We start from the raw sequence: 25,418 nt of genomic DNA on the forward strand, positions 1-25,418 counted from the left end.
AGAGTGCAGGGGTAAAGTGTAGCGTCAGGAGAAGAGATAAATAGTCAGGAACTGGGATTGACATGCACCTGGAGTTTAGAAGCCCACTTTTTCTCTCTCTTCTTTTTTTCTTTTTTTAACGTTTCCCTTTTTTCGGTGTCGAACCGGCAGCTGTGGTGCAAGTTTGGAGCAACATGCAGGCAAAACCAAGATACGGTCTGCTCGCACAATATCAGAGAGTCGTTGCTCTTGCAGACCTTGTCTTTAATGTCCCATTTGTCATTGTTCCAGCACAATGTATGCACAGTTAGGAATGACGTGCCGGATAAAAACACACTTTTCAATTATCTTGCTATAATGTAAGCTGTGAGGCAAACAAACGAACACTTGGTAGGTATTGTTGAGGAAGGATGGTATAGGAGCAGAGCAATCGAGGCCCGGGTACGGCTGCGGGCTCGGCCACCCGCTCCACGCCTTCGCTTGGGCTTTGTTAGGCGCACTTGACACACTCAGATTCAAAGAAACCACCGCAGAATATTCTGCTATCACCTGCCACCATGAACACTGTTATTATTGGCATCGCTGGTCGCTCGCCTGCCTAGCTAATTGCACCGCTTGATTGGTAGACAGAACCCGCGAACCCAACTAGGAACAGCCGCCGACCCGTGCGACACAGCCGAGCATTGGAGGTACAATGCACCCACAAACAAAGACCAAACCATCGCAGTTTTGTGCACTAATCTCGGAGCTTCGCTTTAGCAGATGTTTCGAATTGAAGTGTAAATACACACAAAAAAGTCTTCCAGTCATGAGAAAATAAAAATCGGAGAAAATGACGGAAAGTTTGGCCGAGAAAAAAGACCAGGACGGCACGAGCAGCGTCCGCTAGGTTTGGTGGAGGGTAGCTGGGCGAGTTACAGACCCACCGGTGATTTGGGGCAAGGAGCTGCTGCTTCGTAGCCAGATGAGATAATTGAGAGAATGCGACCGTGCTGGACATCATTAATCACTCGCTAACAATGCAACGCAGACAGGCTCGGCACGCCCAAAAATTGAGCAGTCCGCTCGCGCCGACTCCAAGCCGCCGCCGCAACTGAAGACAGACCCATCGAGCGCACTTTGGTTGGTGTCGTCATGTGATTTAAGTAGCTTTAACACTTAGTAGGGACTAAACAGGGTTTATGCTCTATTTATTAGATGTTATAAGTGTTTTTACGCGGTGTGTGTTGGTCACAAAACGGCAAAACGGCAAGCGCCGAAAGCGGACAGAAAACTTCAATTTTTTCACGGTGCCTTTTCCGAGGCAAACATTGCATCAAAATAGGCTTTAATACCGTTATAATATAGTATATTAGTCGCTAGATATATCCTGGGCCATCATGGATGTCAACCACCCAGCCAACTCTCGCGAGAAGTGTTTAAAAAGCGCCTTAGCGACGCGCGCAAAAAGTTTTACCAACTTTGCAAAACTTTCAGCAAATTGAAAAGAACTTTGGGAAAGTAACTGCGCATGCGTCATTGTGTGGACGTCCTGAGCCATTGAAGCATAACAAAAGTGCTGTTACACACAATATAATGCGGTCAAATCGGTCGTATGGGACGTGTGGGGAACTCGGCGGGTATTCAGACGCGTAATGCATGCACTAACCACTTCGCTCTTTCTCGCTCGGCGTTTTTAAGGGGAAAACTATCCCCAAAAGGAGAAAAAAAAGACAATTTCTTCCGGAAAAAGCTGTGGAATGTGAGATTTCAGGGTTTTTCCTACATGTTTATTGTGTAAGTGGGCTCGAATGCCGAATGGAACATCGCTGGCTGGAAGGCGCGGAGAGAGGGTGAAGGGAGAAAGTTTGCTCATTTTTCGTCGATTCGGGTTCTCCCCGATGCACACGAAATTGCGGATTATTTATCTCCCTTTGTTTTATTCTTTTTCACACACAAATTCAGGCTACTGTTTGATGGGATTTTGAGCAAAAGTTAGCCCTAAAATGGCTCTTTTTGTGACTTGCGGCCGTTCATGTCAGTTCAATTTGACCTTTCTTCTGACCCCCTCGACTAAGGGTGCCATTTTATCGTTCGCTCATCAGTCTGTATGTTTGCTCGCTCAAAATGTCATGCAAAACAGTAATAATGCTGGCACAAATCTTTACAAACCTTCATTTTTAGCAATGTTTGTTCTTCTTCCAAAACTGCCAAAGAACTTGAACATAACGTAGTCGCTAATATGTCAACCAGCCCCTAACCAGTGACATGTATAATTTGTGGGTTTTGTTTGATTACAAACATTCCAAACTCGTGTTTATGTTATAAACCTTTTGGTTTAGAAAAAAATAAAACCATCTTGTTCTAGATAAAATGCCTCAAAACTCGAATGGCTGTTTTGTTTAGTTGTTTAATTCACTGACAAATGATTATCCGATTTTGATGAGGTTTGTGTTGATATTACGCTGGTATATATATATATATCTCAAACATTGCTGTGAATTTGTTACGGAAGCATATTTATGTTTGAAAACATTATCCCCAATGTTTTTATTTCATTTTAAATAACCTGTCAAACATTGCTGTATTATGTATTGGTTATTATTGTTTGTACCATCTGCGAGTAAAAATATTATTATTCCCACCCAACCATACCTTAATTTGTCATGGAAACCATTTGGTTCTGAGGATTTGTAACTGACCTTGTTAGTCTTTGTTCTCGTTGTTGTTTGGTCAAAATAATATCAAACTTCTTTGTCACGGGTATTTTTATTTTATTTTACAAAAATGTCCCTCAGTCATTTTTTGAGGGGCTAAAAAAGTACCCCAAACCAAACATCCAAAACAACTGAGACGTTTTGCGTAATGCTGGCACATTTTGTTTAAAACCAAGATGCAATTTGTAAAAACCGCATTTTTTTTCTTTTTCCCCCTTTTTTTTTTTATAACAGAGAACTACAAATGAATGTCATTTCTCGTCTGTTGCCGGTAAGGTCCAAAGGCCAGCCATGTTGCCGAAGGAAAAGACACAAACAAAAAATTGGGGGAAGAACATGTGATGCCTGCATACATCGAGCCTGAAAGGTAATTAATGACATGTACTACGCTTGTCCCAATTTGAAGGCGATGTATTGTTTCGTACAAGCCGAACGGTGTCTATGGCTGCCTTGTTTTGTTGTGTGTGTAGTTCATGACAGGAACAGAGACATGGAAAGATACGTGACCAGTATGTAATTTTCTGTGGAGCGTTTTGTAGCTGTAGCGTATACGGCCGCTCCTATATAATACACACATACACGCCCCACATGCACCCCTATTAGGCCAAATGTTTCATCTTACTAAAGGCCCCTGGATGGGGGAAAGGTACTTTTATTTTTCTATTTAGAAGGCTTTGCAGAACTTATTTCATTTACATGGGGAATTTGATATCAAATTTAAGCAAAATTTTGCAAGATTTTTACATTTAAAATTATTATTATTTTCATGCATGAAGTTTGGGAATTGTCGGATATGTATTTTGTTATTATAAAGATAGTTGATTCGAAAAATGATTCATAAAAATACTAGCAAAACTTTCTGGGTAAATATTTCAATTCCCCAAATCATGTCAAAAAACAAGGGGCCAACGTCAAACTGTTTAAAGTAAAAATTTAATTATGAAGTAGCAAAACCTTCAAAAGGGACTTAGAAGAATGGTTTGCAATACTCATGTATCACCCTAAATTATTACTATTAAGCATAAATTAGTTTAGTTGTCTTGTCAGGCAACAAACGCCCTCGTCAGGTGGAAAGACATATTTTGAGGAGGCGCAATTCGCAATAATTTTCATAATATCTGTAACATCTGTACGATGGCTATCACTATTGTGATAACGTTTGGGACGGGTGTCAAAAAAATGAAACAAAATTAACAGCTGTGGCCAAAGTAAATAAATCGCACATCCGTTCGTTGGAAAAATATTATTGTTCAAGATTAACTCACTGTTATTGTTTATTTTTATTTCGAAAGACTAATATTATTACACAGACCGAATTTTGTATTCGTCATAAACACAAAAGTCATTGTAACGTCGTTCATCGGGGCCCTAGGGCTGAGTTTGTGAGGCTGGAGTTGTTGCTCTTTATCTTCCCGTCTACGGAGGGGCATCTTAGATGTGCCTCTTGCCTCCATTAACTTAAAGGCACTGGACACCTTTGGTAATTGTCAGAGACCAGTGTTCTCATTTGGTGTACCTCAACACAATGCATGAACAACTGCATAATGTGCATTTTACAAATCTGTGAAAATTTAGGCTACATTTTTCATTGAAGTTGCAAGAAAATAAGAAAAGAAAAACACCCTTGTTGCATTAATTTGTGAGCTTTCATATACCTGTAAAAGGCTTTAGGTCAGAGTAGTGAGTAGTGAACGTTTCGTTGGATGAAGCCGTTAATATCATAATGTTTTATACTGCCAAAAGCTCGCCATTGCCAAGTAAGTTTTTATGCTAACAGTTATTACGAATAACTACCAACAGGGTCCAGGGTCTTTCTCTGAAATGTATCCTTATAGCGATGCTCACATGGTGGCGGAAGTGCACGGTGACAAAACTTGGGGGGGGGGGTACTTTAAATACCCCATTCCTCCCTCGGTTTTCACTGGAAAGGGAAGCTTGCCATTATTTTGTGTTTCTATCGATCGCTTCAAGCCTTTAAAATCAGGTTCCGTTAAAATCTAAAAGGTTTTCTTTTCGAGTTCAGAAATTAAACACTACAGGTCACGTTTTATTCTAATGCTTCCTTGGTTAATGCAGTTACTGTTTATTTTGCGGCCTATTGTCTATTAAATTATGCATTTATGACAACAGAGGCAAACTGCAATAATAGAGTAACTTTGTGTCACACGGTAAAACTTTTAGAGATGGAATTTTTGGTTGCGCGATGAACATCATCCATAAAAAAGAAAAAACTAATAAATCAACATGACCTAATGGGGTTGATATGGGTCATCTCGCTGACAACAAACACATAATAATATTAAAAGTGCCCCAGCACGTTGAAGATCTTTATGAATAGACAACAAAATGCTGTACCCCCTACTGATGATATCTTTTGTTCCTGTATTTCTTCTGGTTGAGTGGCTGATGGGGGTGGATGAACCTTCCTTTGTTCTGGTCATGTTTGCTGTGATTTTTAGCCGTCCCACTCCCCATGGATCCTACCATGGACCACCGGCACATATTGTTCGGACTTTCTGCTCTACTATGGGGGGAAAAGTGCTCTCGATTTTGTGATGAGAAACTCTAATAATAATAATAATAGTAAACCGTATTTATATAGCGCATAAATCACTAAAACAAAGTCCCTATGCGCTTTAAGGAAAACAAAATAAAGGAAGAATGAACCATCAAAGAAAGTTACTGAAAAGCGTTGAAAAGATGAGTTTTAAGGCGTTTTTTGAATGTGTCAACTGTGGAAGCATCCTTGACAGACTCGGGTAAGCCATTCCACAGTTCAGCTGCAGCTACTTGGAAAGAGCGAGCACCATAAGATTTTGTAACAGGGGTGGAAATGACAAGAAGAGACTAAATTTGAGTGAACGAGAGAGGCAAGAACTTTAGGCCATACTATTTCAATAACTTATTCTTATGTATTTCGGGGGGGGGGGGGGTTCCAGGGACGTTTGGAAGTGTCGTTACTTTAATGAATTTTATTTTGTAAAGTTTGATTTAATTTTATAAACTTGTGTGTAGGCCTTATAATTATCTTTTTATTTTATATAAATCTATTTTGTTTTGTGTTGATATTGTTCATTTATTTAATGTTGTCATTTGATTTATTTATAGTTATTTATTATTTGTTCAAACAACTGATTCATTATGTATCTAGTTATTCATTTATTCAGCAGTTTCTTGTAGTAGAATTTAAAAATAAAATCCACTAGAGACGGATGACGGGAAGCTTTAAACTTTATACTTCTCAGGAATAAGTGAATGCACTAATTGTGATTAAAAAATAAATCAACAACTTATAGTTTGTGCAGCGTTTCGTTAGCTGCGTGAAGCAAATAATTATAACCACATTTGCAGCACGTAACCCCGCCCCTACCCTTTAACTACTGTTCCACTGAGCTCGAGCAAAGCAAAAAAAATATCCCATTATTTTGGGCCTCTTATGAAACAGCGCCCTCGTTGTTGGACGAAGTACAACCATCACAATTCAAGATGGCTGCGCCCATGAGAAACGATTGCTTCCAGGAAGATCGCACGTAAATATAAGCTGTCACTCTCTTGCTGTAAAGAATGAGTAAACGTAAACACCACGAGACAGTAATGGAGTCCAGAGAGTTTCAGAACAACTATGATGCTTTTAGTGACGACATTTCTGGAAGATGGACACAGGTTCGAATTCATTTCTCTGCCGTTTCGTTTCAGTTTACCTGTTTACCTCCCTGTTTACCTGTTGTTTACCTGTAGATTCGGGCTCTGCATAATGAAGGCTAAATGAAGCCTTATAAAACGCCCATCCATATTCACACAAAACTTACTGCAAAAGTACTGAATGTAATGGAAGTAGCGAAGTCAAATGTGAGAGCAGAAGAGAATGAACTTAATATTTCCATATATCCTGTGGTGAACATCCTGCAAAACTGTACATATACATGTCAATGTTGTTGGTGAGGTACTCATCAATGCCATTTTTGAAGATGTTAGTTGAATGAGAATGAACAACTGCAGCTGGTAGTTTGTTCCAAACATTACAGACTCTCTGTGTGAAGTTGTTCTGACGAATTCTGGTTGTACTACGTTCCTTGTTTATCTTCAGATCATGGCCCCTTAGACCCTTTACATTTCTTGACATGTCAAATAGCTTATCTGGATGGACATCCTGGAACCCATGCATCACTTTGAAAACTTGAATGAGGTCACCCCGCAATCTTCTGTAGGCAAGTGTTGGGAGATCGAGGAGTAGCAGCCTTGTTTCATATGACAATTCCCTTAAAGATGGAACACTTTTGGTTGCCCTCCGTTGCACCTTTTCTAACTTGTTAATGTCTCTCTTCAAGTAGGGGCACCAAACGCTGTTGGCGTACTCCAGATGTGGGCGAACCATGGTCTTGTACAATGCCTTGAAAGTCTCCTCATCCATGTAGTCAAAGGTCCGTTTTATTACACCTAGAATTTGAGTTGCCTTGTTTGCTATTGCTCCAATGTGCTTACTGAAAGTTAGTGACTTGTCAAACAGGACACCAAGATCCTTTTCATCGTCAATTTCTTTCAAATTTCTGGAGTGGTTTCCTTCTGTCATGGTGTAAGTGACTCTGTCGACCCCTTTCCCGTAGTGCAGTACTCCACACTTAGCAACATTGAATTTGAGCTGCCATTTTGAGGACCAGTCACCCAACCGATTGAGGTCTTCCTGTAATTTCTGACAGTCGTCTCCTTCACTTTCATTTTCGTGTGTTCTGCCACCCCCCCCCTAACTATGACTTTAGGTTAGTTTTTAACTGTGTGAGAGTGTCACTTTGTTTATATATATTTTCCTTCAAAGTTCAATTCAAGTTCAATCATAACTTACTTGCTTGAACTTACTTACTTTGTACAGTGGCCCGGTGTGCTGAACAGTTGACAATTCAAAGAAATGTTCAGGGTTCAAACCCTTGCCTCAAGACCCCTCTGACCTGAGTATGTTTTGGGTTTTTTTTTTGGTCTTCAATTCTTGAGTTAATTTTTGTAGCTTAGTACCTTTGTCTCAGCCAGGTTGTAACACTACCATAAGAAATACTGTTTTGTAAATAGACTGAAAAAGTGGCATTCGGCTTTGAAAGGATGAGAAATTTAAGACTTTTGAATTTTAAGTCTCCCTAGTGAAAAAGATCAGCCGAGCGTTATCAGCCGAGCGTTGATTACTTAAGATTGTGATCATAACAAGTGAAACAATGGCATTCAGATTTTCTAGGTGCTATATAAAATCCTTCTTGTCCTAGTAAACTGACCTGACTTTTTTTTTACAACAGGTTTTTGAGGAGATTCCTGGTAAATTAAAATCTGGAATCTCTGCCCTTTTGCCTCGTCTAGCTGAGGGACTGAAACAAGAAGATGATCACGATGACTCTGTGTACACTGGAAACACTGGTAAAAAGAAAGCTGTGGTGCCTGTAACCCCAGCCCTACCTACATGCGTGCAATGGCCTTGTTGGCTAACCGACCAAATCAGGGCCCAATTTCATGAAGCTGTTTTAAAAGCAGAATATATTGCTTGACAAATTTCTTTGCTGAGCAAAAATTTAGTGGAGCACCAGCCACAACAGTGCAAACTGTAGTTTGGGCTGGTATATTGCTTCTGCTTAGCAATAGGCCTACTGATCTGTGCTTAGCAAGTTTTTGTACTTACAGGCTTTATGAAATTGGGCCATCTGCTTACCTCAAGCAAACAATTGTGCCCATGTACTCCTTGTGTCTAGGCATTCTACTCTTTACACAGCTAGTACAGAAATTCTATGCTTACCTCAGAAGCGAATATTGGTGATCACACGCACAAAATTCGTCGCTAAGCAGGACTATGAAATAGACCGATCCAGTAGGCTCCGCCCATGACAGACGTGTGAGCAAGAACACGTGGGGCTCTCCAATGCCTTTCTGCACAACTCTGCCGCGTCGGACCTTCGTTGCGTTGTGATTGGGTCAATACGCAATGGGGCTGAGCTTTGTGGATCGGTCTATTGAGCTCAGATATTGGGGTAGGGCTGCTGTTACCTCATTAGGTTTAGAATGTTGACAAGTCCTGAATGCTTGCACACTTGTATGCACTCTAAAGGATACAAAGACAAACATTTAAAAGAGATGAAATTCGGACAACACGTTATTTATAGTTTGTTTTTTTGCAGGAATAAGCCTCCTTCATCTTCACCTCCACAATGTCTTCCCTCAAGGAGACGACCTGAGGACATCGTATCAGTATCTTGAGCGGTCTTTGCAACGACTCAAAGGGAGACGGTTCACGTTCCTCTGTGGGGATGCAGGCCCTCTCGCCCTGGGATCCATCCTCCTCAATAAACTGGGCCGTGAAGCGGAGAGCAAAGCCTGTCTTGACAAGTAAGCAACTCATGAATATTCTACCCATGCCATGTCTGTTTCACACTAACTTTTAAATAGTGTTTTACCTTATGGTCATCTAGCTTAACAAACAAAGATCTAAGACTGATCGTAACTGCAAATCAATCGTAGTTGCTTAGTAAAACGTGATGTCACAATAAAAATCACTATGGTGAAACTGAAAATTTGTCTTGCGATGAATTTTATTGCTTTGTGAAATCGGCCCCTGGCCTGGATTTACTTGATTTACTTAGAGGCCATGACCTCTGTTGCTCTGGTCTTGGCCTTGGTGCCCTTCAAAAGTTTCAGCCTTATAATTTTCTAATGGAAGTACCCATTGCAAAATTAAAATGACTTTGCACTCTCCAAGATGAAATTCCAGGCCTGTAAATGCTGTACCTGAACAAGGATTATTATTTCCAAGGAAATGACACTCAAGAACCACAGAGTTATAGAAAAGTATGTTGCTACCTGACGATGCATGTTTTCCTACTGCCACCATCTTGTCATATTCCCTGTATACCAAGAGCAATCACTAAATGGGAAATTTCTTAATCCAAACAGGTACCTGACTGTTTTCCCTCGTAGCCTCAGTTTGATTTGAGTGGCAGATTTAAATCAAAATGACTTTACATCCAGGCATTATAGTCATTCTTATTTAAGGATAATTTTCAATTTGTTTTCCCCATTAAAGACAGTGGACACTAACGGTAATTGTCAAAGATCTGTCTTCTCACTCGGTGTATCTCAACATATGCATAAAATAACAAACCTGTGAAAATTTGAGCTCAATCGGTCGTCAAAGTTGCGAGATAATAATGAAAGAAAAAACACCCTTGTCACACGAAGTGGTGTGCTTTCAGATGCTTGATTTCGAGACCTCAAATTCTAAATCTGAGGTCTCATAATCAAATTCGTGGAAAATTACTTCTTTCTCGAAAACTTCTTCACTTCAGAGGGAGCCGTTTCTCATAATGTTTATACCATCAACCTATCAGCATCAGCATTCTGTGTGCACAAAATTGGTTCAGTCAAAACATTTGGTCGCGCAACAGTGCTGGACTAAACAAAAATTTCCTTTTTTATCTCAAGGATCAAATTTCATTTCTGCTATTTCTCTTAATTATTTCCCGCAGACTGCACCAACTCCACGAGGCGTGTCTGGATCCCGGACTCCCTGATGAGCTTCTCTATGGCCGAGGTGGTTACCTCTACGCGCTCCTCTTTGCGCAGTCTCATCTTCCAGACGCATCCATCGATGTGAGGATAATGGAAGACGTTTACCGCTGCATCATCAAGTCCGGTGAGGCCTTCTCCAAACGAGAACGATCCAAGTCCCCACTGATGTACGCCTGGCATGACAAGAAGTACATCGGTGCTGCTCATGGACTGAGCGGAATTCTTTGTTTACTTATGCAGGTCAGAGGTTAAGGAATAAATTAGAACCCTTGCTTTTGCCACCATCAATTCAATTCAATTCAATTCAATTCAATGGATATTTATTTGTTCATGTTGACAATGACAATTAAGCATACAGTTGAATACAAATAAGTCTAACAATGAAAGATGGATGCCACATAATTCAACAGAAATAAAATGTATAGAAATTTCAAAGATAATATCGAGTCTAATTTTAATAAAACATGCTAGCCATCCCGGCCAACATGCAGGGAAAAGATTAAAGGCAGTGGACACTATTGGTGATTACTCAAAATAATTATTGGCATAAAACCTTTCTTGGTGACTAGTAATGGGGAGAGGTTGATGGTATAAAACATTGTGAGAAACAGCTCCCTCTGAAGTGCCATAGTTTTTGAGAAAGAAGTAATTTTCCATTAATTTGATTTTGAGACCTCAGATTTAGAACTTGAGGTCCCGAAATCAACCATCTAAACGCACACAACTTCGTGTGAAGGGTGTTTTTGTCTTTCATTAATATCTCGCGACTTCGATGACCGATTGAGCTCAAATTTTCACTGGTTTGTTATTTCATGCATATGTTGAGATACACCAACTGTGGAGGCTAGTCTTTGACAATTACCAATAGTGTCCACTGCCTTTAATCATAATGCTTTGGTACATTTCCATGAGACAGACAAGGACTTGGACACGACAAGGACAAAACAAAAATAATGACACGGACCAGACTAGTCAATATAAATAATTATCAAAAAAACAGTCTCTACAAATACATAGTTCAAGAGGTCAATGACGAATAGGACGAATATCATTTTATGACTGATCCCCTGCATATTTCTGCTTAGCACATGATTTATTAAGCAGTAATAAGTAATATATGCTTAACAGCTTTTTTATGAGAGTTGACTCAAACCACTCTATCACGATTCGATCTGCAGGTGACGTTGCCAGTCGCTCAGGAGTACCTCCAGTCTCACGTCAAACCAAGCGTCGACTACGTCCTGGAGCTCGCCTTCCCAACAGGCAATTTCCCATCGTCCCTCGGGAATAACTCTGATCGTCTGCTACACTGGTGCCATGGTGCCCCGGGGGTCATTCACATGCTTCTTGAGGCACATAAGGTGGGTACCAGTTCATCCGAACAAATTTATCCTAAAAAAATGAACTCAAGATGTTTTTAGTGCCTTGTGCTTTCTCCAGATTTTTGACTTCTTTCATTTTCCAACAATTTTGGTGTCTTCAGAATCGATCAGTCACTGAAAAAGATGTTAGGCTACTTGGTCATTGCAGATTTGTCCTTTGAACAATTTCAAATACAAAGCAATTTTTAAAAAATTTTAAAACAGCTGCCATTGCTTGTTTTTCTACTTATATATTTTCAAAGGACAAATCTGTGATTGCCCTATAACCAAATATCTCTCCCATGCCATACTCCGGCTGTGTGCAAAATTCCATGGGTTTATCATAAAAACCACAATTCCCCAAAATATTTCCCCTATATGCCCCACTATACACAAGGCTCGAAAAATAACACTGCAGGCCCAAAGAAAGGACTTTTATTCAAGCTCTGGTGTTTGATCAGCAGAGTGTGGGTTCGAATCCCGGTGGTGACACTTGCTACATAAAATTGGGGAGGTAGTGCTTTCTGCTCTACCGGCCAGGCTTCGGACTGATGATACCCAAGCCTACATCTGTATGGACTGTTAAGGGGGTAACCCTGTTTCAGCCCTAGGAGTAGGTGGCAACGGCCTCTGGAATAAAATCATTGTAGCCAACACCGTGAAGTGGCCTTCAGGCCTTGTGTGTCTGGCGACTTGCATACAAACATTTTTTTTTTTAAAGCCCAGTGGTCTTGTGATTTTCATTTGACTAATAACAGTAATACATCATTGTGTAGTATCTTTGTGGAAAATGTTGACAATCAATCTGTTATTTGTTTCAGTTATGTTGAGTATCAAAGTAGCATGACAAATAAGATAGATCTCTTAGTGCTTGTTCAACTCATTTTGAATAATCGCCATGTTGGTTTTAAAGCCGTTGTCCACTCTGTTCTGGTGTGGCCTGCTTTCTCCCTTTGGCTCTCCTCCACTTGGCCCTGTCCGTCGCATCCCTTGCCTTGACTCCAAGCAATTGGCATGTCATTCGACCAGGAGCTCTTCCACGTCTTAATAATAATAATAATAATAACAACCCATTTTTATTCACATTATTACCCCTGATCACTGGGCCTTAAATCACTCCTTAAACCATCTCAACTCCCCGGTGGGGAGTATGCAGCCTGTGCAACATTAATATGCGCTACTCGGCTAAATCAACCACAAGAACCACCTCTGCCCTCACAGGTACCCATTACCCCTGGGTGGAGAGAAGCAATTATAGTTGAGTGTCTTGCTCAGGACCACAAGTGTCACGACCGGGATTCGAACCTACACTCTGCTGAACAGAAGCACCAGAGCTTGAGTTTGGTGATCTTATCTGCTCGGCCACGACACCCCACCCGAAATTGGGCCCATGTCGGGGTGTTAGGGCTGAGTGGATAAGAGCACAAATCTCAACCTCTGGTGTTTCGGTTGAGCAGAGTGTGGGTTCGAGTCCTGGCTGTAACTATAATTGCTTCTCTCAACCCATTGAGATTGATTTAGCTTAGCAGCGTGCTACATATTTGTTGCACAGGCTGTATACTCCCCAGGGAGCTGAGATGGTTTAAGGAACGAATTAAATGGCCCAGTGACCAGCTGTCGATTTCTCAAAACTCTTTCCAACTTATTACTCGGCCACGACACCCTACCTCTTGACCCAGTTTGCATCCTCCTTTCTCTCCACACGACCAAAGCACTTCAGCCTGTGCCTCCTTAATAGTGTGCCGATCCCCTCCACTCTGACTCCTTACAGGCTAGCCTGTCAGCCATGTAAAACAAATACAATAATAATAATATCGTACAATTTATAAGGCGCACAGTATCTGGAATAGAACTGTCAAAGGCGCCGGAAGCTAGCAAGCTGACAGATTGAACAGATGAGTCTTGAGGTTATGTTTGAGTGTTGATAGATCAGGTGTGAGTCTCAGCTCGTCTGGCAAGGAATTCCAGAGACTCGGTGTGCAGCTGGAAAAGGCACGGTCTTCGTAACTTGCCAGACGAGTTTTGGGAACATATAGTATGTGTGATGAAGATGACGATCTAAGGCCCGATATAAATATTGGTACAATAAAAATGTTTCGCTAAAAACCCTGCAGTCTTGTGCATTCCAAACCCCCCCCCCCCCAAAGTCAAGCCCTGACAGCTTTGTCCTTCGCCAACAGGTATTTGGGGATGAGAAATACCTTGAAGCAGCAAAAAGATGCGGAGATGTGATATGGGAGAGAGGTTTACTTCGCAAAGGGTACGGCCTCTGTCATGGGACGGCCGGGAACGCTTACGCCTTCGTTGCTTTGTACCAGAACACTAAAGACAACAAGTATATGTATCAAGCTCAAAAGGTAGGATTAATGTGACAGGTACAAAATATACCCTCGTAAATTTTCAATTTAATAAACTTCGAAGTAAATTTGTTTAACTAATTCTTTTAACATTCAAACTTTCAGAAAGATAGGTTATTGAAGTGATTAATTCTGAGACCCAATTATTTAGCACCTTGTAAGGGTTTACAAGGTGCTACGGCGCATCTGCAGCCACAGCCAGGAATACCGGGGCGGACCCCTTCTCTTTTCGATAAGTGCACTGGGTTCTTTTACATGCGTTACGCAACACATGGGGGCCAATGGCTTTACGTCCCATCCGAAGGACGAAGCAATGGTTAAGTGTCTTGCTTAAGGACACAAGTGTCACGGCTGGGGATTCGAACCCACACTCTGCTGATCAGAAACACCAGAGTTTGTATTCGGTGCTCTTAACCGCTCAGCCACGACACTTCCACTGTGCCAGCCTGCAATATGATATCATGCGGTGAATGCATCTACACAGTATACAGTCAACCCTCCTACTGTCTGACCATTCAATGTCATCCACTGTAGTTTTGAAAGATATATGCACTGTGCCAGCCTGCAAAATGATATCATGTGGTGAATGCATTGACACAGTACACAGTCAACCCTCCTACTGTCTGACCATTCAATGTCATCCACTATAGTTTTGAAAGATATATGCACTGTGCCAGCCTGCAAAATGATATCATGTGGTGAATGCATTGACACAGTACACAGTCAACCCTCCTACTGTCTGACCATTCAATGTCATCCACTGTAGTTTTCAAAGATATATGCACTGTGCCAGCCTGCAAAATGATATCATGTGGCGAATGCATTGACACAGTACACAGTCAACCCTCCTACTGTCTGACCATTCAATGTCATCACCTGAGAAAGATCCTTGAGGAGTTATCGGCACAAAGGAAAGTGATAAAATGAAATATTTAATTATTTTTTGGTTGGCTATTAACCTTACACCACTGTGTATTAAGCAATGTAAACAGAGAACCTTTCCAAGTCATGCATTTTTCCCTTTGTTGGGATTTGAACCCATGATCTTTGCATTGCTAGAGCAGACGCCTTACCACTAAACCACCAAGCTGGCCCAGCGGCTAGCAACAGTTCACATCCTACCGCAACAATTTAATAGATAATGCATCTATTTAATAACAAAATCTTTTTTTTAAGTAAAATATTCTAATTAAGGTCTATTTGTTGACGAATATTTGTTGTTGTTGACAGTTTGCAGAGTGGTGTCTTGATTATGGCAAACATGGTTGTCGAGCCCCAGACCGTCCTTACTCACTCTTTGAAGGTATGTATCAACTTTCAATTTTCATTAGTTTTTTTTTAACGACACAGAATTGTTCTGCTGAAACAGTTTAAAAGCAAAATTAAGTTAAAAGTCAGGGTACAGTTTTGGTAATTGTCAAAGACCAGTATCCTCTCTCTCTTGGTATATCCCAACATATGCATAACAAATCAAATCTGTAAAAGTTTGAATCAGGCGGTCATCAACCTTATTGGATAGAATTGTATGATTTCAGATGCCTGAAGAATTTCGTTTCTAAATTGATTTTATGGTACCAACAGCTTTCCAGTGCTCTTTTACCAAGTAATTTTGTTATGGTCATTACTTTTGGAGTAATTAACTAAAGTGTACCCTCCCTTTAAAGACGTTTTTGTTACTGTTTGTGGTAATGTTTAGTTTGGCACCCGAACCCCAAAGTTATTCATTGATGCTGAAGTATCAATAACGAGTGTTCTTTGATTACTTTTGGTAGGCATGGCAGGTACCATCTACTTTCTTGCCGATCTTCTTAACCCAGACGCAGCAAAGTTCCCAGCATTTTACTTCTAGCTTGAAGGAGAAGCTGTGTACACTCTTACGATCTCACAGGGTTTGGACTGATTTAGGATTTTGTTTTTAACACAAAAACTCCTTTAGTCTGTAAAGCTACTTAAGAAAAGTATTAAGAAGGTAGGTCCTAATTTGCAAAAAAAACATCTTCAGGTTCAGGGGGCTTCATTCTCTAGACCAAGGGGAGACCCAGACCCACTACCCTAGTCCCTTATTCATGGTGATGTAGATAGTCGGTAAATCCTCTGGAATGTAACACCCCAGAAGGTTCAGGGGGCTTCATCCTCTAGACCAAGGGGAGACCCAGACCCACTACCCTAGTCCCTTATTCATGGTGATGTAGAGAGTCGGTAAATCCTCTGGAATGTACCACCAAGGAGGTTCAGGGGGCTTCATTCTCTAGACCAAGGGGAGACCCAGACCCACTACCCTAGTCCCTTATTCATGGTGATGTAGAGAGTCGGTAAATCCTCTGGAATGTAACGCCCCAGAAGGTTCAGGGGGCTTCATTCTCTAGACCAAGGGGAGACCCAGACCCACTACCCTAGTCCCTTATTCATGGTGATGTAGAGAGTCTGTAAACCCTCTGGAATGTAACACCCCAGAAGGTTCAGGGGGCTTCATCCTCTAGACCAAGGGGAGACCCAGACCCACTACCCTAGTCCCTTATTCATGGTGACGTAGATAGTCGGTAAATCCTCTGGAATGTAACACCCCAGAAGGTTCAGGGGGCTTCATTCTCTAGACCAAGGGGAGACCCAGACCCACTACCCTAGTCCCTTATTCATGGTGATGTAGAGAGTCGGTAAACCCTCTGGAATGTAACACCCCAGAAGGTTCAGGGGGCTTCATCCTCTAGACCAAGGGGAGACCCAGACCCACTACCCTAGTCCCTTATTCATGGTGATGTAGATAGTCGGTAAATCCTCTGGAATGTAACACCCCAGAAGGTTCAGGGGGCTTCATTCTCTAGACCAAGGGGAGACCCAGACCCACTACCCTAGTCCCTTATTCATGGTGACGTAGATAGTCGGTAAATCCTCTGGAATGTAACACCCCAGAAGGTTCAGGGGGCTTCATTCTCTAGACCAAGGGGAGACCCAAACCCACTACCCTAGTCCCTTATTCATGGTGATGTAGATAGTCGGTAAATCCTCTGGAATGTACCACCAAGGAGGTTCAGGGGGCTTCATTCTCTAGACCAAGGGGAGACCCAGACCCACTACCCTAGTCCCTTATTCATGGTGATGTAGAGAGTCGGTAAATCCTCTGGAATGTACCACCAAGGAGGTTCAGGGGGCTTCATTCTCTAGACCAAGGGGAGACCCAGACCCACTACCCTAGTCCCTTATTCATGGTGATGTAGATAGTCGGTAAACCCTCTGGAATGTAACACCCCAGAAGGTTCAGGGGGCTTCATCCTTTAGACCAAGGGGAGACCCAGACCCACTACCCTAGTCCCTTATTCATGGTGACGTAGAGAGTCGGTAAATCCTCTGGAATGTAACACCCCAGAAGGTTCAGGGGGCTTCATTCTCTAGACCAAGGGGAGACCCAGACCCACTACCCTAGTCCCTTATTCATGGTGACGTAGATAGTCGGTAAATCCTCTGGAATGTAACACCCCAGAAGGTTCAGGGGGCTTCATTCTCTAGACCAAGGGGAGACCCAGACCCACTACCCTAGTCCCTTATTCATGGTGACGTAGATAGTCGGTAAATCCTCTGGAATATAACACCCCAGAAGGTTCAGGGGGCTTCATTCTCTAGACCAAGGGGAGACCCAAACCCACTACCCTAGTCCCTTATTCATGGTGACGTAGATAGTCGGTAAATCCTCTGGAATGTAACACCCCAGAAGGTTCAGGGGGCTTCATTCTCTAGACCAAGGGGAGACCCAAACCCACTACCCTAGTCCCTTATTCATGTTGGTGTAGAGAGTCTGTAAGTCCTCTGGAATGTACCACCAAGGAGGTTCAGGGGGCTTCATTCTTTTGACCAAGGGGGAGACCTGACCCACTACCGTATTTTTGTATTTGTGGTGATAAATACATGGAGTGTCTGTAAGTGCTCCGAGGTTTGGGGTTCAGCGCCACATAAATAAAGTGACGAGACACACAGGGTAAGGGGAATATCAGTTTAATTAGTGTACTTCAAGAAAACTCTTCACTTGAATGAGATGAATAAATAATGCAATAAATGAGTGAGACAATTAATAAATAAACCAACAAATAAATATATGAAAACAAACATGAATAATGAGCTGTGATTGGACAGCTTGTGGTTCCAAATGTGAGTAATGTTTGGTTTTATTGCAAATTAAATATGTTGCTTATAAAGACAGTGGACACTATTGGTAATTGTCAAAGACTAGTCTTCTCACTTGGTGTATCTCAACATATGCATAAAATAACTAACCTGTGAAAATTTGAGCTCAATTGGTCCTCGAAGTTGCGAGATAATAATGAAGAAGAAAAAAACACCCTGGTCACACAAAGTTGTGTGCTTTCAGATGCTTGATTTCAAGACCTGAAATTCTAAACTTTACCTCTCAAAATCAAATTCGTGGAAAATTACTTCTTTCTCGAAAACTACGTCACTTCAGAGGGAGCCGTTTCTCACAATGTGTTAAACTATCAACCTCTCCCCATTATTGTTACCAAGTAAGGTTTTATGCTGATAATTATTTTGAGTAATTACCAGTAGTGTCCAGTGTCTTTAAAGGTAGGATCATAGTTTGTTTCTGTCAGCATAATGTGGATGATTAAGTCAAAATCATCAAGAAATATACAATAAACGTCAGGTGTGAAAGTTCCAGCTTAATACAGAAAGTTCCAGCTTAATACAGAAATCTACAAAAAAGACTGTCACGATATTTTCATCAAGAACATACCATCCATCCACATTGAGTGAGTTGACTGTGGGTACCGACCGCACCTCTGACTGTATTAAAGCAATGGACACTGTTGGTAATTGTTGAAGACCAGTCTTCTCACTTGGTGTATCTCAACATATGCATAAAATACCAAACCTGTGAAATCTTGAGCTCAATTGGTCGTTGAAGTTGCGAGATAATGATGAAAGAAAAAATACTCTGGTCACACGAAGTTGTGTGCTTTCAGATGCTTGATTTCGTGACCTCAAATTCTAAATCTGAGGTCTCGAAATAAAATTTGTGGAAAATTACTTCTGCGAAAAGTACATCACTTCAGAGGGAGCTGTTTCTCACAATGTTTTATACTATCAACCTCTCCACATTACTCGTTACCAAGTGAGTTTTTATGCTAATAATTATTTTGAGTAATTACCAATAGTGACCACTACCTTGAAGAGGACAACATTCAAAAGGACACCACAATAATTTCCAGAAGTCACCTAAAAGCAATCTTCGGACATTATTTTAGAATTTTATTTATTTTTACTCAACAAGGGCTCTTGAGTCAAAGTAATTTCACATGATGCTTAGTACCATTTAGGTTTTTGGATAACAAATTACACAATTTCTTTTTGGGGTCATTACCAAAGTATGATCCCACCTTTTAAAAATAGATTTGAAACTACTTTCAAGTTGTAGCATTACTTTCTTAAATTATTATGTCTGAAATATATTTGAATTATTATCATATGCAGATTGTTGGCATACTGATTAAGACACCCCCAAGATATCCCTTGCCACAATCCAAACCACCCTCAAAATCCACTTAATCCGGCAATCCATTCATCGAATCCATAAATCCCATACCTACCTAGGATTGTTATTTCTTCATATAGACATTTAAATAAAATTTTAAATATACGTCAATTTCTACATTTTAAAATTACATTCTAAATGAATAATATTTATTATTTTAAAAATGTATTATTGTTATAATTTTAGTTACTCTTACCCCCTCTGTTTTCAAATCCTGGAATCTCATGTCCACTCCAACCCAACCACAAAATCCCTTTCATATACCTTTTTAATCCATTAATCCGTTAATCCAACTCCATTAATTTAATACTCTACCACGGATTGTTACGTGTACAGATTTTGAAATAAAATTTCGATAATTTTACAAAGTTTTTAAGTTTGGTGTTACTTTATAAATTAATAACCATTGTTATTGTTTAAATACTTTTTTCAAACACCCTCTCTGTTCTCAACCCGAATTTTCCACTCCGATCCAACCCACCCTTGAATCCCACTAGATCAATATTTATCAGCGATTACTTGTTTCCCCGGGCCGCCTTTTAAACCAATTAAAATATTGTTTTATTTCTTCAAAACTTCACTCCCAAAAGTCCCCAAATATCTTTGTGTTTAGTGTTTCTTCACGGTAATGTACATGATATTTTACTTTCTACAATACACAACGTATTCTTCCCATGCACCAAAATTAACGTTACGTACATTAAGTCAACACTCGGGAATTTATGCTACTTACACACTGAATTTATTTGATTTATTTGAATGATGCGAACTGTGAAGCTAGAACCGCACGTGTTTTTTATTCTTCTGTGTTTACTTTTCCCAGCATTCGGCACAACCTGCAAAGAAAATATAGATTTGGAAGAATTAAACCAAATTCTCCTTGTTCGAAAAAAATAATAATAATATAAATACACACCTCGTCTGCATCTGTTTTTTGGACTTCTTAGTCATATGCAAAGGGGTATTTTCTTATTTATTGACAAAAAGAGAAAGAGGCTTACTCACCTCCACCAAATATCTCCATCTTCAAGCCAATTTTATTGACCCATTCTACCGGAACAAAACGAATGTACCGAGCAAGGACCGCCGGGCGAAACTTGTTCAAGTGAGTTGAAGTATGGTCCGAATTCCCGGTAAAAATCTGATGAAGGAAATCAGATTTTATTAGTCAAATTATTTCCATATACCAAATGTGATTGTGGCACATCACCCCCAACCTATGCCACACCTTCTACGATGCCCATTCCTTGAGGAGCAGTGCTGTCTTGAAGACCTGATGGCAGCAAACGAGAAGGCTGTGTGATGCGCCCAATCCTGTAACTGGCGAAACATTATAAGATGCCGAAAGTGAATTTCAGTCTACAAAATTAACAGAGTATGCCACGCCTTCGTCGATGCCCGGCCCTCGAGGAGCAGTGCTGTCTTGCAGACCATGGCCCAATTTCATAGCGCTGCTTAGCGGCCGATTTTGTGCTTACTGTGCGATTCTATTTCATAGCGCTGCTAACCGTAAGCACACGAAAAGGCATGCTAAACCTTCCGGTGCTTACCTCACGAAAATAAATGACATCACAATGCAAATCCACGGTAAACACGCAATATGGCCGCCCAATTTTTCTCTGCTAACCTGTGAAATACGCCAAGGCTTAGGCAAATTTTTCTGCTACAGTAAGCACGCAAATTTGTTTAACGTTAAGCAGCGCTATAAAGTTGGGCCCTGGTGGCAGCAAACCAGAAGGCTGTGAGATGCGCCCGATACTGGCTAAACATTTTTAAGAGCAGATGAAACTCTAAAGAAGAAGAATTCCACGACTTGAAAAATTGATTTTAGGGGAAAGCTATTTTGAAACTGTTGGTTTTTCTATATTACCAGGAGTTGTCCTTGAGTTAGTTTTGAGATTTGATGCCAATCAGAGACAGTGTCACATTGTGTGATGCAAAGGACCAATTGGGGACTTTGTTCAAGTCATGTTTGACACACGCTCGTCATTTCTAACCAACCAATCCAAATAATTTTCACATCGTGTTATTTTATTTTAAAAAACAAATTGACAGATTATGAGCGCCGTTAGAAAGATAGGCATGGCAATTAAATTAATTTTAAAGGCCTAATTTGATTTAAGCACTAAATGAAGTTTTACACACAGAAACAACTTTCTTTCCAAAATCTTTCTTCTTTCTTTCTTTTTTCTCCCGGAAAATTGGCGGGAGAATTTGTTGTATTCTTGTCGTGTAGCAATCAACCATTCAGACTCGTGCTTAGACTTGAAACAATTTTTGATCATCCAATCGAAAGCTTCGATTTAAAAAGAAGAAGTAAGAGTCAATGAATCAGAGACACAATGGTTGCTGTGTAAAGCTCAATATCAACCAATCAGCAGCTTCGTTATATAAACCTACCTTTGGGTAGCCGTGCATATCCATTAAGCACGCCCAATGCTTCAAATCCAGGCTGTACTCTATCTTATACTGCGTGACGTAGTTGTCGATTTGGGTGTTACCCTGTGTTAGTATCCCTGTCACATAAATCGTCCGTGGAAGTTCAACCTCAAGTTACGATAGGGAAAAAATGAAACCTTTATTTTATTTGCTGTAGAAATAAATGTAACGAATTTACGGGCGGCTGTGTTACCGTAAATATGAACAGTAAAGATTGACTATATTGGTGTTTTTTTTTCAAGGAAATATAGTTAGCTGTTGCAAACTGCACCAACCAAAAGGACTTGTGGTATCAATGCAACAATCATGTATGAGTGGCTTGACGCTTCTACCTCAAAGGATAAGAGAAATATTCTGATAGGGTCAAAGCATGGGGACACTTAATTTCTTGTCTAATCATTATTATGTCTACCCTTTACCATACGTTTTAGAGTTTACCCGGCAACCAGCAGAAACTCCACCCAACATTCTATAGTTGATCAGTTTGACTATAGTCATGAATATTCAACGATTTTTCACAGTTGAACATCCAGTGGTAAGTTCTAATTTATGCATATTCAACGACCTCTGCTACTATGAATATTCACCTGTAACCACTGCCATCGGTTGCTCAATGCTGGTCTTTGGAGTTACCCGACAACCAGCCACGTTTCATATTAGTTTGACTAGCATGAATATTCAATGATATTTCGCAGTTGAACATCCAATGGGCAGTTCGTATTATGCATATTCAACGACCTCTAATGAATATTCACCTGTAGCCACTGCAATCGGTTGCTCAATGCTGGTCTCCAGCCCACATAGTTCAACTTCTGGAAGCGGACCTGTTCTGGCTGGTACCCAACCATGCTGGACGACGCCGTAATGCTCCCATCCTTAACTTCGGAGCTCAGCGGAAGTCCACACACGTCACCGTAAGCCTTGGCAACTGGAATAGCAAAATCATATTATGCCCCTCTTAAATTTCACTCTCTTGTTCGAGTTGTGTCAGTTTCGCTTTTTAGTACATTAGCACATTAATACATTTTTACAAAAGTTGAGAATAATATGAATAGGCCCTACTATATTGTAAAGACACTGGACACTATTAACAATTGTCAAAGACCGGTCTTCTCACTTGGTGTAACTCAACATATGCAAGATTGAAAAGTTGAGCTGAATTGGTCATCGTAGTTGCGAGATAGCTGTGAAAGATAACACCCTTTTCACACGAACTTGTGTGCTTTCATATCTAATTCGAGGTCTCGAAATCAAATTCCTGAAAAATTACTTCTTACTCGAAAACTACGTCACTTCAGAGGGAGCCGTTTCTCACAATGTTTTATATTATCAACCTCTCCCCATAACTCGTTACCAAGGAAGGTTTTATGCTAAATAAAAATTATTTTGAGTATTAACTACCATTAGTGTCCACCGCCTTTAAAGCATTGAAAAGACATGTTTATACAAATGCACAGGATTAACCACCTTATAAACAATCAGTCCATGCTGATTAACATTCCTAAGAAAAGGGGGAATTAGATGATTACAAAAACTCGTTTCCATCTGTGCGGCTTATTCTATTTGTTAAATAACACATAGTTATACCAGAAACTTTTCTTACAATCAAAAAGAGCCTTGGACTGAATACACGGGAGCCCGAACGCCAGGAGTAGGATGGGAACGAGGTTGAGAGCACGCAGTAGTAACGTCATTGTAGGGTCGCCCTCTTCTCGCCCGTGTCGTTGTTTGAAAAGGAACTTCTCTCACTTTTCTTAGATAAATCAGAAAATATTATGACAATGAGTACTAAGAATTTGATCACAATCGTTTTTAAGAAATCATTAAATGTTGTTTCATCCAAGTTGTTTTCTTTATCGAATTGTTGTATTGTTTTGAATTCGCCTTTGTTTTTACTTTTTAATTTTGCGTCCACCAGTTTGGGGGATTTTTCTTGTTTTTAAATGCTGCTTCCCAATTCATGTTTGTCTGTTTAACCCAAGTGATATTATTTTTAATATTGTATTAAACATACAGGTAGGCCTACATAATATTTTGTTGACGTTATATTTTGTAAAACCAAATTCCATTAGTCTGTGACTTTTTATTCGGTGATGTATTTTTACAAAATAAATCAATTTTGAATTTGAGTTTTGAATTTACTGACAGTGTGATTCCTTTGGTTTTTCTAAATTAATGCGAGTGTGAGTGTTTATAATATGCAGCATTTTTTTTTTTTTTTTTTTTTTTATGAGTTTGAATCATTCTCATTTTTTACAAACATTTTCATTTAGACAAAATTTTCATTTTGACATTGAAAACCCCCTATTAAACATAACCACATTGTAAACATTTAATATCTTTAAAGATGCTATGTCAGATTTTTGGCCGATTCGACCCAAAATTTTTGATTTAAAATTATAGGTATTTTGATGGGGGTCGAGAAAGTTGCAAGCTTTCATTTGAGCCATTGCTCGAAAAAGTCCGCCAATTATTAGTAGCAGTGAAATAAAGTGCTCAAAATTAATTTTTGTCGGGATCCCGACAATATATCATGTGACCAAATCTTATGTGTTTTATATAAGAAACGTTTACAATTTTTGTCATGGCCGTTAAAAGTAAAAAGTAAAATTTTTTTCGTTAGAGCGGGTGATACTCTTTGAAATACCATTCACTCAAAAAATCTATTTTTTAATGTTTGGGGCCAAACATCTGACATAGCATCTTTAATTGAAGTAATCCATTTTGGATTTCGCATAAAGCTTTGTACTATTTATAAGCAAACGTCTCTCTCGTGAGTCTGCTGAATTGGTATGAAATATTTTACTTCCCTATTCCATATTCTTTGAAAATAGCTCTCCTGTGCGACATTGTGTGGTATTAATTCTGTATTAAGAACATGAGAACTCTTGAGGCAAAAACTTATTAAATCATGCAAATCAGATCATAACTCACCTCAATAGTTTCAATGATTACCAGTTAGTCCAAAGTACATATTCCATAATAATGTCCACAACAAGTTAACAAAAACAATTTTCGCTTCTCTCATCATCCGTTTGTGCAACCTAACCTTCGCTAATCGATATATCGCCACCTCTGCAGACATCTGGTTCGGATAATAACATATTTCGGATAATGATGTATCCCAATGTACGTAATACAAAAGTATAGATCATATCGATTATGATCATCGTATTGTTTATTTATGCAGTGTTTGTTTATTATCAAATCCCACAGCGGCCTCCATTCCACTCTAAGCATCGAGAGCTCAGTAATGACGTCATATTTAAAATGGCAGCGCCATTGACATTTGTGGTAAGACCAAAATAAGTTTGGCTACGGCTAAGGCTGCATCCTTTGGCTGATGCAGCATCGAATAATGCTTTTGTGGCTAGTCAGAGCCACGATCTCAGATTTGGATTCAAGTGGAGTAAGGCACCCTTGCTACACTTTACAACAACTTATAATATTATTTTTGTTTGTCCAAAGGGTATGCCTAAAATCAACAGAGGGCGCTAAACAACAACGCCAA

General features: G+C 40.1%; 2 protein-coding genes across 3 annotated transcripts; one reads left to right on the forward strand and one right to left on the reverse strand.

Moving 5' to 3' along the window:
* The first annotated feature begins 6,149 nt into the window (after positions 1–6,149).
* On the forward strand, positions 6,150–17,503 carry LOC117300262 (lanC-like protein 2). Its single transcript, XM_033783993.1, has 8 exons — positions 6,150–6,338; positions 7,955–8,072; positions 8,825–9,032; positions 10,169–10,451; positions 11,390–11,572; positions 13,753–13,929; positions 15,160–15,232; positions 15,702–17,503. Exons 1-8 carry the CDS (start codon positions 6,240–6,242, stop codon positions 15,776–15,778), a joined length of 1,218 nt encoding a protein of 405 aa, XP_033639884.1. The 5' UTR covers positions 6,150–6,239; the 3' UTR covers positions 15,779–17,503.
* Positions 17,504–19,023: 1,520 nt separating this feature from the next.
* Positions 19,024–24,939, reverse strand: LOC117300059 (retinoschisin-like). Of its 2 annotated transcripts, none has more exons than XM_033783732.1 (6): positions 24,842–24,939; positions 23,511–23,655; positions 22,663–22,835; positions 21,869–22,015; positions 20,474–20,609; positions 19,024–20,304 (listed from the first exon to the last, which is right to left on the reverse strand). In XM_033783732.1, exons 2-6 carry the CDS (start codon positions 23,599–23,601, stop codon positions 20,279–20,281), a joined length of 573 nt encoding a protein of 190 aa, XP_033639623.1. In that variant the 5' UTR covers positions 23,602–23,655; positions 24,842–24,939; the 3' UTR covers positions 19,024–20,278. The 2 variants fall into 2 exon arrangements, with proteins under 2 accessions (XP_033639623.1, XP_033639624.1); XM_033783733.1 differs by having other exon boundaries at positions 23,511–23,660.
* Between the last annotated feature and the right edge of the window lie 479 nt (positions 24,940–25,418).

The sequence above is a fragment of the Asterias rubens genome, chromosome 15, assembly GCF_902459465.1.
Source record: "Asterias rubens chromosome 15, eAstRub1.3, whole genome shotgun sequence".
NCBI lineage: Eukaryota > Metazoa > Echinodermata > Asteroidea > Forcipulatida > Asteriidae > Asterias > Asterias rubens.